We start from the raw sequence: 11,053 nt of genomic DNA on the forward strand, positions 1-11,053 counted from the left end.
CCAAAATACATATTTTTAAATTAGCTAGATGTGGTGGCACGTATCTGTGGTCCCACCTACTTCAGTAGCTGAGGCGGGAGTATCACTTAAGCCCAAGAAGTCAAGGCTGCAGTAGGCTGAGATGGTACCACTGTACTCCAGCCTAGGTGACAGAGAAAACTCTGTCTCAAAAAACAAAAAAACAAAAAAGGAAAAACATATATTTTTTCATAGAAACAGGGTCTTGCTATGTTGCCCAGGCTGGTCTTGAACTCTTGGCCTCAAGCAATCCTCCCACCTCAGCCTCCCAGAGTGTTGGGACTACCAGTATGAGCCACTGCACCCGGCCTTGGCCATTCTTAGAGAAGACCAAAATAAATAAAAACACATCCTGTGTTCAAGAATTGAAGTACTTAGCACTGTGCAGATGGCAACGCTGTCCAAACTGATACAGATTCGAAATGCAATCCCCATCAGAATGCCAACCATTTCTTTTCCAGTTGCAGAAACTGACAAGCAGGTTGGGAAATTCATATGGAAATGCAAGGGACCAGAATAGCCAAAACAATTTTGAAAAAGAACAAAGTTGGAAGACTCACACTATACTATTTCAAAACTTATCCCACAGCTGTGTGTACAAGACAGTGTGGCACTGGCATAGGACAGAGATGTTCATCAATGGAACAGAACTGAGAGTCCAGAAATAAACCCTCACATTTATGGTCAATTGATTTTGTACAAAGGTGCCAAGATAATTCAATGGGGGAGAAAACAGTCTTTTCAACAAATGGGATAACCAGACGGCCACATGCTAAAGAATGAGGATGCACTCTTTCCTTATCCCATCCACAAAAATTAACTCAAAAGGATCAAAGACCTAAGCGTAAGAGCTAAAACTATATACTCTTAGAAGAAAATGTAAAAGTCAGTCTCTGTGACCTCAAACTAGGTTTCTTAGACATGACACCAGAAGCACAAGTGACAAAAGGAAAAATACATAAATTGGACTTCATTGAAATTATTATTATACATATATTTTTGAGACGGAGTCTCACTCTGTTGCCCAGGCTGGAGTGCAGTGGCGTGATCTCAGCTCCCTGCAACCTCCGCCTCCTGGGTTCAAGTGATTGTTCTGCCTCAGCCTCCCAAGTAGCTGGGACTACAGGCGCGAGCCACCACCCCCGGCTAATTTTTGTATTTTAGTAGAGACGGGGTTTTGCCACATTGGCCAGGCTGGTCTCAAACTCCTGACCTCAAGTGATCTGTCTGCCTCAGCCTCCCAAAGTGCTGGGATTACCGGCGTGAGCCACCATGCCCGGCCCAGACTTCAATGAAATTAAAAACTTTTATGCTGTAAATGAAACTGTCAATTAGCTGAAAAGACAACATATATACACACACTCTTACAACTCAATAATTCCATAATTTAAAAAACCCTACTAAGCCAGGCATTAGCCAGGCACGGTGGCAGGTGCCTGTAGAAAAAAAAAACAAGGCCGGGCGCGGTGGCTCAAGCCTGTAATCCCAGCACTTTGGGAGGCCAAGACGGGCGGATCACGAGGTCAGGAGATCGAGACCATCCTGGCTAACACTGTGAAACCCCGTCTCTACTAAAAAATACAAAAAACTAGCCGGGCGAGGTGGCGGGCGCCTGTAGTCCCAGCTACGGGAGGCTGAGGCAGGAGAATGGCGTAAACCCGGGAGGTGGAGCTTGCAGTGAGCTGAGATCCGGCCACTGCACTCCAGCCCGGGCGACAGAGCGAGACTCCGTCTCAAAAAAAAAAAAAAGAAAAAAGAAACAACCCCTATTAAAAATATATAAAGGATTTGAATAGACATTTCTCCAAGACAGACATACAAATGGCCAAAAATCACATGCAAAGGTGGTGGTTCACTCCTAGAATCTCAGCACTTTGGGAGGCTGAGGCGGGAGGACGGCTTGAGCCCGGAGTTCAACACCAGCCTGGGCAACATTGAGACTCCATCTCTTGAAAAAAATAATAAAAAATAAATATAATGAAACACATGATAAGATGTTCGACATCATCAGCCAGCAGTGAAATGCAAATCAATGATCAATGCTCAGAAAACTGAGCAAAAAAAACCCAAAAAGAATTTCTAAAAAACTCCACCATAATGAAATACCATTTCACATGCACTAGGACAGTGGCTATGATCAAAAAAATGGAAAATAATCAGTGTTGTTGAGATGTGGAGAAATTGGGACTTTCATACATTGCAGGTGGAAACACAAAATGGTGTAGTCAATTTGGAAAACAATTTGGCAGTTCCTCAAAATGTTAAACACGAAGTTACCATAAGATCCAGTGGTTTGTCTCTTAAGGGAAAGTTCACTTGGGAGAAATGAAAATCTATATCCATACAAACACCTGTACAGCGTAAATCCTCATGGCAGTAGTACTCACATTATTCACAGCAGCTGAAGAGTAGGCAGACGACCCAAGTGCCCATCAAAAAACGAATGAAAACACAATACTTGGTACATCCACACAATGGATATTAATTAGCCAGAGACAAAAGGCCACAGAGTCTATGACTCCATTGATATGAAATGCCCAGAACAGGCAAATCCAGAGAGAAAGGAAGCAGATTAGTGTTTGCCAGGGGTGGGATGACTGCTAATAGGGAAGACGGGGTTTCTTTTGGGTGATGAAAGTGGTCTAAATTCTGATCATGGCAATGGCCACACAACTCTGTGAATATACTAAAAAATCAATATACTGGGCACACTTTATTATTATTATTATTATTATTATTATTATTATTATTAAGATGAAGTCTCGCTCTGTTGCCCAGGCTGGAGTGCAGAGGCAAGATCTTGGCTCACTGCAAGCTCCGCCTCCCAGGTTCAAGCAATTTTCCTGCCTCAGCCTCCCAAATAGCTGGGATTACAGGTGTGCACCACCATGCCCGACTAACTTTTGTATTTTTAGTATAGACAGGGTTTTGCCATGTTGGCCAGGTTGGTCTCCAACTCCTGAGCTCAGGTCCTCAAAGGGCTGAGATTACAGGCGTGAGCCACCACTCCCAGCCATTACATTGGACAGACTTTAAATGGGCGAGTTGTATGGTATGGTATGGGAACCTCAATAAATGTATTAAAGACACAAGATGAAAAGGAAAGGGCTGCCTGCTAGGCTCAGGAGGGAGTGGGGACAGGAGAACTGGGTGTGGGAGATTGTGGAGGAGGTGGGATGGAAGACATTTCAGGAGCGACATGGATTAAAAGGGGCCTGAACCAGCCGGGCGCGGTGGCTCACACCTGTAATCCCAGCACTTTGGGAGGCTGAGGCAGGTGGATCACGAGGTCAGGAAATTGAGACCATCCTGGCTAACACGGTGAAACCCCGTCTCTACTAAAAATACAAAAAAACTAGCCGGGCGTAGTGGCGGGAGCCTGTAGTCCCAGCTACTCAGGAGGCTGAGGCAGGAGAATGGCGTGAACCCAGGAGGCGGAGCTTGCAGTGAGCCGAGATTGCACCCCTGCACTCCAGCCTGGGTGACAGAGAGAGACTCCGTCTCAAAAAAAACAATAATAAATAACAAAAAGCGGCCTGAGCCAGCCCATCACGTCCTGGGATGCTGGCAGTGAGTGAATGGCTGACCCAGGCAGACAGAGGGGAGTGGGTGCCAGGCTTGGGGTCACCAGGCCTTGGACAGGAGCAGAGAAGGTAGGTCCGGTGGGAGGGCCACTGTGGACCATGGCTCAGGAGAGGCAGGGGAGGAGGACAGAGGAGGGAGATAAGGAGGGGCCTGTGTACTAGCTCTTTTTCTGCAGAGCAGACTTCTTCTCAGAGAGGTCCTCCTGGCACATCCTGGCTTAAGTGAGCCCAGGTTATCCCAGGCCTCACCAACAACTAGAAATCCTGGCATGATGTGTTGCATCTCTTCAGCTCAGCTGTGAGGGCCTGGGGACAGGGCCCGGCACCATGTGCTCACTCAACAATAAAAGCAGGGCCATAAACAAAGAGCACACCAGCATGGGGGTATCCTCCTCACTCCTCTGCCGAGAAAGGCTGGGATGGGGGTGTATGTGCTGTAACAAAAGTCCACACCATTAGGAGACACAACCCCAGGGAGTGGTATTTACGGCACTGTCTGGCACAGGGGGGCCACTGCTCTGTGGTGAACTGGGAGAGGACCAAGGTATTTATACAAAAATGAGATGCTGGAAGTGGGGAGCTCAGGGAGCCTCCAGGGCTGGGGTCTTTCTGTGGCCTGGTCTGGCTGCAGGTCACACAGGTGCACATTTGGAAAGAAATCTTGTGCTGCACACCTGAAGGGGTGGGGTAGCCCGGGTTACACCTGAGAAGAAGGAGACTCAGCCAGGCACAATGGCTCATGCCTGTAATACCAGCACTTTGCGGGGCTGAGGCAGGGGGAGCACCTGAGGTCAAGAGTTCGAGACCAGCCTGGCCTACATGGCGAAACCCTGTCTCTACTAAAAATACAAAAAAAAAAAAAAATTAGGCCAGGCCCAGTGGCTCACACCTGTAATCTCAGCACTTCGGGAGACCAAGGCAGGCACATCACCCGAGATCTGGAGTTCGAGGCCAGCCTAACCAACATGGAGAAACCCCATCTCTACTAAAAACACAAAAATTTAGCTGGGCATGGTGGCACATGCCTGTAATCCCAGTTACTCGGGAGGCTGAGACAGAAGAATTGCTTAAACCTGGAAGGGGGAGGTTGTGGTAAGCCGAGATTGCACAACTGCACTCTAGCCTGGACAATAAGAGTCAAACTCCATCTCAAAAAAAAAAAAAATGTAGCCAGGTGTGGTGGCACACACCTGTAATCCCAGCTACTAGGGAGGCCGAGAGAGGAGAATCGCTTGAACCTGGAAGGCAGAGTTTGCAGTGAGCTGAGATCGTGCCACTGCACTCCAGCCTGAGCAACAGAGCAAGACTTGGTCTAAAAAAAAACACACACAAAACAAACAAACAAACAAAAACACCAGGCATGGTGGGTCATGCCTGCAAAATGAGCACTTTGGGAGGCCAAGGTGGGTGGATCACCTGAGGTCAGGAGTTCGAGACCAGCCTGACCAATATGATGAAACCCCGTCTCTACTAAAAATACAAAAATTAGTCGGGTGTGGTAGTGTCCAACTGTAGTCCCAGCTACTCAGGAGTCTGAGAAAGGAGAATTGCTTGAACCCAGGAGGTGGAGGTTGCAGTGAGCCAAGATCGGGCCACTGCACTCTAGCCTGGGTGACAGAATGAGACTGTCTCAAAAAATAAAAATAAAAAAAGAAGAGAAAAGAAAAAAGAAAAATGAGGAAACCCAGAATGCATTATATTCCTCCAATGCGTTCTGGGACAGGACTAACAGGCCGGATCTAGCCTGAAGCCTATTTTTGTTTTCTTTTAATTTTTGGTAGAGGTGGGGGTCTCACTATGTTGCCCAGGCTGGTCGTAAACTCCTGGGCTCAAGTCATCCTCTGGCCTCAACCTCCCAAAGTGTGGGGATTATAGGCATAAGACACCTGGCTCAGAGGCAGTCTGTTTTTGTATAGCCTCCAGGCTAAGAACACTTTCCATTTGTAAATGGTTGTCTCAGTAACTGAAACTTTCTGGCCAGCCAAACCCAAAATACTTGTCATCTGTCCCTTTTATAGAAAAAGTCTGCCAGCCGGGCGCTGTGGCTCACGCCTGTAATCCCAACACTTTGGAAGACCAAGGCGGGTGGATCACGAGGTCAGGAGATCGAGACCATCCTGGCTAACATGGTGAAACCCTGTCTCTACTAAAAATGCAAAAAATTAGCCGGGCGTGGCGGCAGGCGCTTGTAGTCCCAGCTACTTGGGAGGCTGAGGCAGGAGAATGGCGTGAACCCGGAAGGCGGAGCTTGCAGTGAGCCGAGATTGTGCCACTGCACTCCAGCCTGGGTGACAGAGCAAGACTCCGTCTCAAAAAAGAAAAGAAAAAAAAAAAAAGAAAAAGTCTGCCAATCTCAGTTCTTGGATACAAGAAAAACAAGAGGAGGCTGGCCACGGTGGCTCATGCCAGTAATTCCAGCACTTTGGGAGGCTGAGGCTGGAGGATCACTTGAGCCCAGGAGTTTGAGACCAGCCTGGTCAACATAGCTGCACCCTTGTCTCTACAAAAAGCAGAAATAAAAAATTAAAAACCGCCAGGAGCCGTGGCTCACGCCTGTAATCCCAGCACTTTGGGAGGCCAAGGCGGGCGGATCACCAGGTCAGGAGATCGAGACCATCCTGGCTCACACGATGAAACCCCATCTCTACTAAAAATACAAAAAATTAGCCGGGCGTGGTGGCGGGTGCCTGTAGTCCCAGTTACTTGGGAGGCTGAGGCATGAACCCGGGAGGCGGAGCTTGCAGCGAACCGAGATCACGCCACTGCACTCCAGCCTGGGCGACAGACCGAGACTCCATCTTATAAAAAAAAACAAAAACAAAAACAAAACAAAAAACCAAGAAGCATCTGGGGAGGGCTTTTCACCTCACATTGAGTTTTCTACTATCTGAATTATTACATTTTTAATTACTATGTTCATTTTTTGTATGTGTTAATATTGAGGCATAATGTGCATAACATGTAATTTAAATGTAAAGTTTAATTTGTTAAGAGACATGCATTCTGCTGAGCCCGGTGGCTCATGCCTATAGTCCCATAACTTTGGAAAGCTGAGGTGGGTGGATCACTTGAGCCCAGGAGTTCAAGACCAGCCTGGGCAAGATGGCAAGACCCCATCTCTACAGAAAATACAGAAAGCTGGGCGCAGGTTTATAATCCCAGCTGCTTGGGAGGCTGAGGTGGGAGGATGGCTTGAGCCCAGGAGGCAGAGGTTGCCAAGAAATCACTCTAGCCTGGGCAACAGAACCATACCCTGTCTTAAAAAAAAAAAAAAAAAAAAAAGGAAATGTATGTATTCACCCTTAAATTACGTTTAAAAGTTTGTATTTGTCTGTTAACCCTGGGGACTGAGTATGGGCGCCTTTTAAGTCTTTTTCATTTTTCTGTGTTGAGCCCCATAACAAAATTTAACATGTTACTTAAAACATTTGAAAACTTTACGACGGGCATGGGGGCTCACGCCTGTAATCCTAGCACTTTGGGAGGCCGAGGTGGGCCGATCATCTGAGGTTGGGAGTTCGAGACCACCCTGACCAACGTGGAGAAACCCCGTCTCTACTAAAAATACAAAATTAGCCAGGCGTGGTGGCACATGCCTGTAATCCCAGCTACTCGGGAGGCTGAGGCAGGAGAATCGCTTGAACCCAGGAGGCGGAGGTTGCGGTGAGCCGAGATGGCGCCATTGCACTCCAGCCTGGGCAACAAGACCAAAAGTCCGTCTCAAACAAAAATACATGGGCCGGGCGCGGTGGCTCAAGCCTGTAATCCCAGCACTTTGGGAGGCCAAGACGGGCGGATCACGAGGTCAGGAGATCGAGACCATCCTGGCTAANTTAATAATAATAATAATAATAATGAAAATAATTTGAAAACTTTAAGAATACGGATTCCTGGGACACCATGGAGGCGGGGGCTGCCTGCAGGGAACCACTTTATAGAACATCTTGTAAATTCCCTCCAAGTTCCAGGTTGCGGCCTCAGCCTTGCCTTGGGGAGCCGTGGCCTCTTTTGGGCCTCAGTTTCCCCATCTGAGAAATCCAAGGGTGGCTGAGGGCCACAGCGCAGACTATGCCTCAGTTCAACCCACTGTGAAATGTAAATAATTAGAGGGACCGATTTCCTGGGCTGTTACGAGAAGGAAGCGGAGCTGGGAAAGCGCTCAACAAACTGCAGCACTTGGTGTTATTACAGAAGCTATGGTGGATTCCCGAGCTCAGCCTCCGGTCACACAGCCAGGGAAACAGGCCCGCTTGTGTGCCCGGAAACTCACCCCCGACCCCCGAGTGCCCACTCTGAAACCCCGGCGCAGAGTGATACTGACCCGACAGTCCTCGACGCGGCAAGTTTCGTTTGTAGTCGATGGGCCCATAGCCCCCTGGTGGGGGCATGTCCTGCCTCACCTTCGACACCTCCATGCTCGCAGTATTCCACACTTCCGGTCCCGGGCGGAAGTGACATACTGCCACCGCCATGATGAGTGTGGCGGAAGCACTCGAGACGGCCTGGCGGAAGCACTCGAGACGGCCTGCCGCAGCCCTGAGAAGTCTCGGCCACTAGTGTAACTACCCGACCGCGCAGGAAAGCTCCGGGACCCTGGGTCGGAATACGCTGCCGGGCTGCAGCTGAGGAGTCTTTATTCCCTCTTTCTCCCAGACAGGGTGTGAATTGCCTTGGTTCTTGCATTAAAGGCCCTCGCGTTCACCTTGCCTCTGGGGTGCTGCGCAGGCCAGTCAGAAACTCCGAGCGCCCGAGGGAGCCAGGTGCCCCAGTTAAGGCCCCTTTTCCCTTTTTCGCCCCGTCTAGGGACTCTACGGGAAGCCCAAGGCTCCACGTAGTCACAGGCTGGGTACATGATGTTGGGGAGCAGCTGCTGCTCGAATTCGGACTCACCCCAATCCCCGGAACGGATGCTGCTCCCTGGTGGTGGTGGGTATCCCTTGCTAGTGGCCTCTCTTCGGAAACTGACCATTCAAGGTGATTATGAGTCACAAAGCAGGGAGGCTAGGGTGGCCCCGGGGCGGGGTCCTGGACCCCCACCCTAAGGCGGAGTGACGCCCGCGGTCACTTCACAAGGCAAAAATTGTTACGGGGCAGTAAAAGGCACAACAGCGGCCAATGCCTGGCAGTGGGCACATGGGGGTGCGGGGGTGTAGGTGCCAAGCGCCATGGCTTAGACCCGAGATTGGAGTCCGGCCGCCCCCCAACAGCAGCCGCCTCCTGCTCCCCGTGCGCCCCAGGCGCCACCATGTCGGGAGACAAACTTCTGAGCGAACTCGGTTATAAGCTGGGCCGCACAATTGGAGAGGGCAGCTACTCCAAGGTGAAGGTGGCCACATCCAAGAAGTACAAGGGTACCGTGGCCATCAAGGTGGTGGACCGGCGGCGAGCGCCCCCGGACTTCGTCAACAAGTTCCTGCCGCGAGAGCTGTCCATCCTGCGGGGCGTGCGACACCCGCACATCGTGCACGTCTTCGAGTTCATCGAGGTGTGCAACGGGAAACTGTACATCGTGATGGAAGCGGCCGCCACAGACCTGCTGCAAGCCGTGCAGCGCAACGGGCGCATCCCCGGAGTGCAGGCGCGCGACCTCTTCGCGCAGATCGCCGGCGCCGTGCGCTACCTGCACGATCACCACCTGGTGCACCGCGACCTCAAGTGCGAAAACGTGCTGCTGAGCCCCGACGAGCGCCGCGTCAAGCTCACCGACTTCGGGTTCGGCCGCCAGGCCCATGGCTACCCAGACCTGAGCACCACCTACTGCGGCTCAGCCGCCTACGCGTCACCCGAGGTGCTCCTGGGCATCCCCTACGACCCCAAGAAGTATGATGTGTGGAGCATGGGCGTCGTGCTCTACGTCATGGTCACCGGGTGCATGCCCTTCGACGACTCGGACATTGCCGGCCTGCCCCGGCGCCAGAAGCGCGGCGTGCTCTACCCCGAAGGCCTCGAGCTCTCCGAGCGCTGCAAGGCCCTGATCGCCGAGCTGCTGCAGTTCAGCCCCTCCGTCAGGCCCTCGGCGGGCCAGGTAGCGCGCAACTGCTGGCTGCGCACTGGGGACTCTGGCTAGAACCCGGGGTTCCAGCCATTCCTGCAGCCAAGGGCACTGGGCCAGCGCGGCGCGCGCGCAAGAGGCGAGCTTCGCGGAAACATGCGAAGCTGTCTCGTGCTACTGCGCATGCATTTTCTCCCTGCCGCTTCCCACCGGGAAGTCCGCGGTTGCCCCTGTTGCCCCTGTTCGGAATCCACGTCCTCCGCGAGCCCGAGAGCTGGAGGCGCATGCGCATCCGTGATTTCCCAGACCCAGCCTCGAGAGGGGCGAGACCAGAGGGGACGGAAGCATTGCGCCTGCGCGGAACAAGCTCACACTCTCTCTGCGCGGAGTGTGTACCTTCCCAACAAACCATGGGTGCCAGGTTCCTGGTTGGAACCTGCAATAAACTCTCTGTTCCTCGCACCTGGCTCTAACGGTGGCCCCATTTGCGGACCAGTGGAGAAGGGATCGCTCCGTCCGGGGAAGGCGGGCGCGGTACCCTATTTTAGTCAGGCATGTTGAGGTTATTGCTCCAAGACCAAAAAGGGAGTCGGGAGGATTCGGACCCGGACCTTTTGGGCTCCCCAGTATGGGCCAGCTCGAAGGAGCTCTGTTGTTCCTGGGTCGTGATGGTGCTGTGATGATGGGTGGGGAAGCAAGTGGACCCCAGCGCCTCCCCGTCCACATCTTTTAAGGATGGAACAGCCAGGGGCGGGATGAGGGTCGCCTGTCTCCACGTAAAGTAGGAGTTTATAGATAAGGAAACTGAGGCCCACATGGATGTCACTTGCCAAAAGACACAGCGAAGGGCCGGGCACGGTGGCTCACGCCTGTAACCCCAACACTTTGCGAGTCCGAGGCGGGCAGATCACTTGAGTTCAGGAGTTCAGCCTGGGCATCACAGCTGATACCTCATCTCTTGTTTTTTTTATTTCTTTTATTTTATTTATTTATTTATTTTTTTTTTTTTTGAGACAGTCTCGCTCTGTCGCCCAGGCTGGAGTACAGTGGCACAATCTTGGCTCACTGCAACCTCCTCCTCCCGGGTTCAAGCGATTCTCTTGCCTTAGCCTCCCAGTAGTAGTAGCTGGGACTACAGGCACGTGCCCAAACACCCGGCTGATTTTTGTATTTTTAGTAGAGAAGGGGTTTCACCATCTTGGCCAGACTGGTCTTGAACTCCTGACCTCCTGATCCACCCGCCTCGGCCTCTCAAAGTATTGGGATTACAGGCGTGAGCCACTGTGCCCCACACCCTGTCTCTAAAGAAAAAGAAAAAGAAAAAATCCGGGCGTGGTGGCTAACGCTTGTAATCCAAGGCGGGTAGATCATCTGAGGGCAGGAGTTCCAGACCAGCCTGGCCAACATAGTGAAACCTTGTCTCTCCTAGAAATACAAAAAAAAAAAAAAAAAAAAAAAA

General features: G+C 51.3%; 2 protein-coding genes across 2 annotated transcripts in view; one reads left to right on the forward strand and one right to left on the reverse strand.

Moving 5' to 3' along the window:
* The window catches only part of NDUFA13 (NADH:ubiquinone oxidoreductase subunit A13), a 14,027-nt gene extending 5,650 nt beyond the window's left edge, over positions 1 to 8,377 (reverse strand). The window contains 5 exon segments of the mRNA XM_017852660.1: positions 3,647 to 3,692; positions 7,718 to 8,110; positions 8,113 to 8,191; positions 8,193 to 8,242; positions 8,244 to 8,377. Of these exon segments, the coding sequence (XP_017708149.1) occupies positions 3,647 to 3,692; positions 7,718 to 8,110; positions 8,113 to 8,191; positions 8,193 to 8,242; positions 8,244 to 8,285 (610 nt within the window). The 5' untranslated portion in view covers positions 8,286 to 8,377.
* A 155-nt stretch (positions 8,378 to 8,532) lies between these two features.
* On the forward strand, positions 8,533 to 10,056 carry TSSK6 (testis specific serine kinase 6). The gene has a single exon (XM_017852742.1). It carries the CDS (start codon positions 8,848 to 8,850, stop codon positions 9,667 to 9,669), a length of 822 nt encoding a protein of 273 aa, XP_017708231.1. The 5' UTR covers positions 8,533 to 8,847; the 3' UTR covers positions 9,670 to 10,056.
* The last annotated feature ends 997 nt before the right edge of the window (positions 10,057 to 11,053 follow it).

The sequence above is a fragment of the Rhinopithecus bieti genome, unplaced genomic scaffold, assembly GCF_001698545.2.
Source record: "Rhinopithecus bieti isolate Rb0 unplaced genomic scaffold, ASM169854v2 scaffold_34968, whole genome shotgun sequence".
Taxonomy (NCBI): domain Eukaryota; kingdom Metazoa; phylum Chordata; class Mammalia; order Primates; family Cercopithecidae; genus Rhinopithecus; species Rhinopithecus bieti.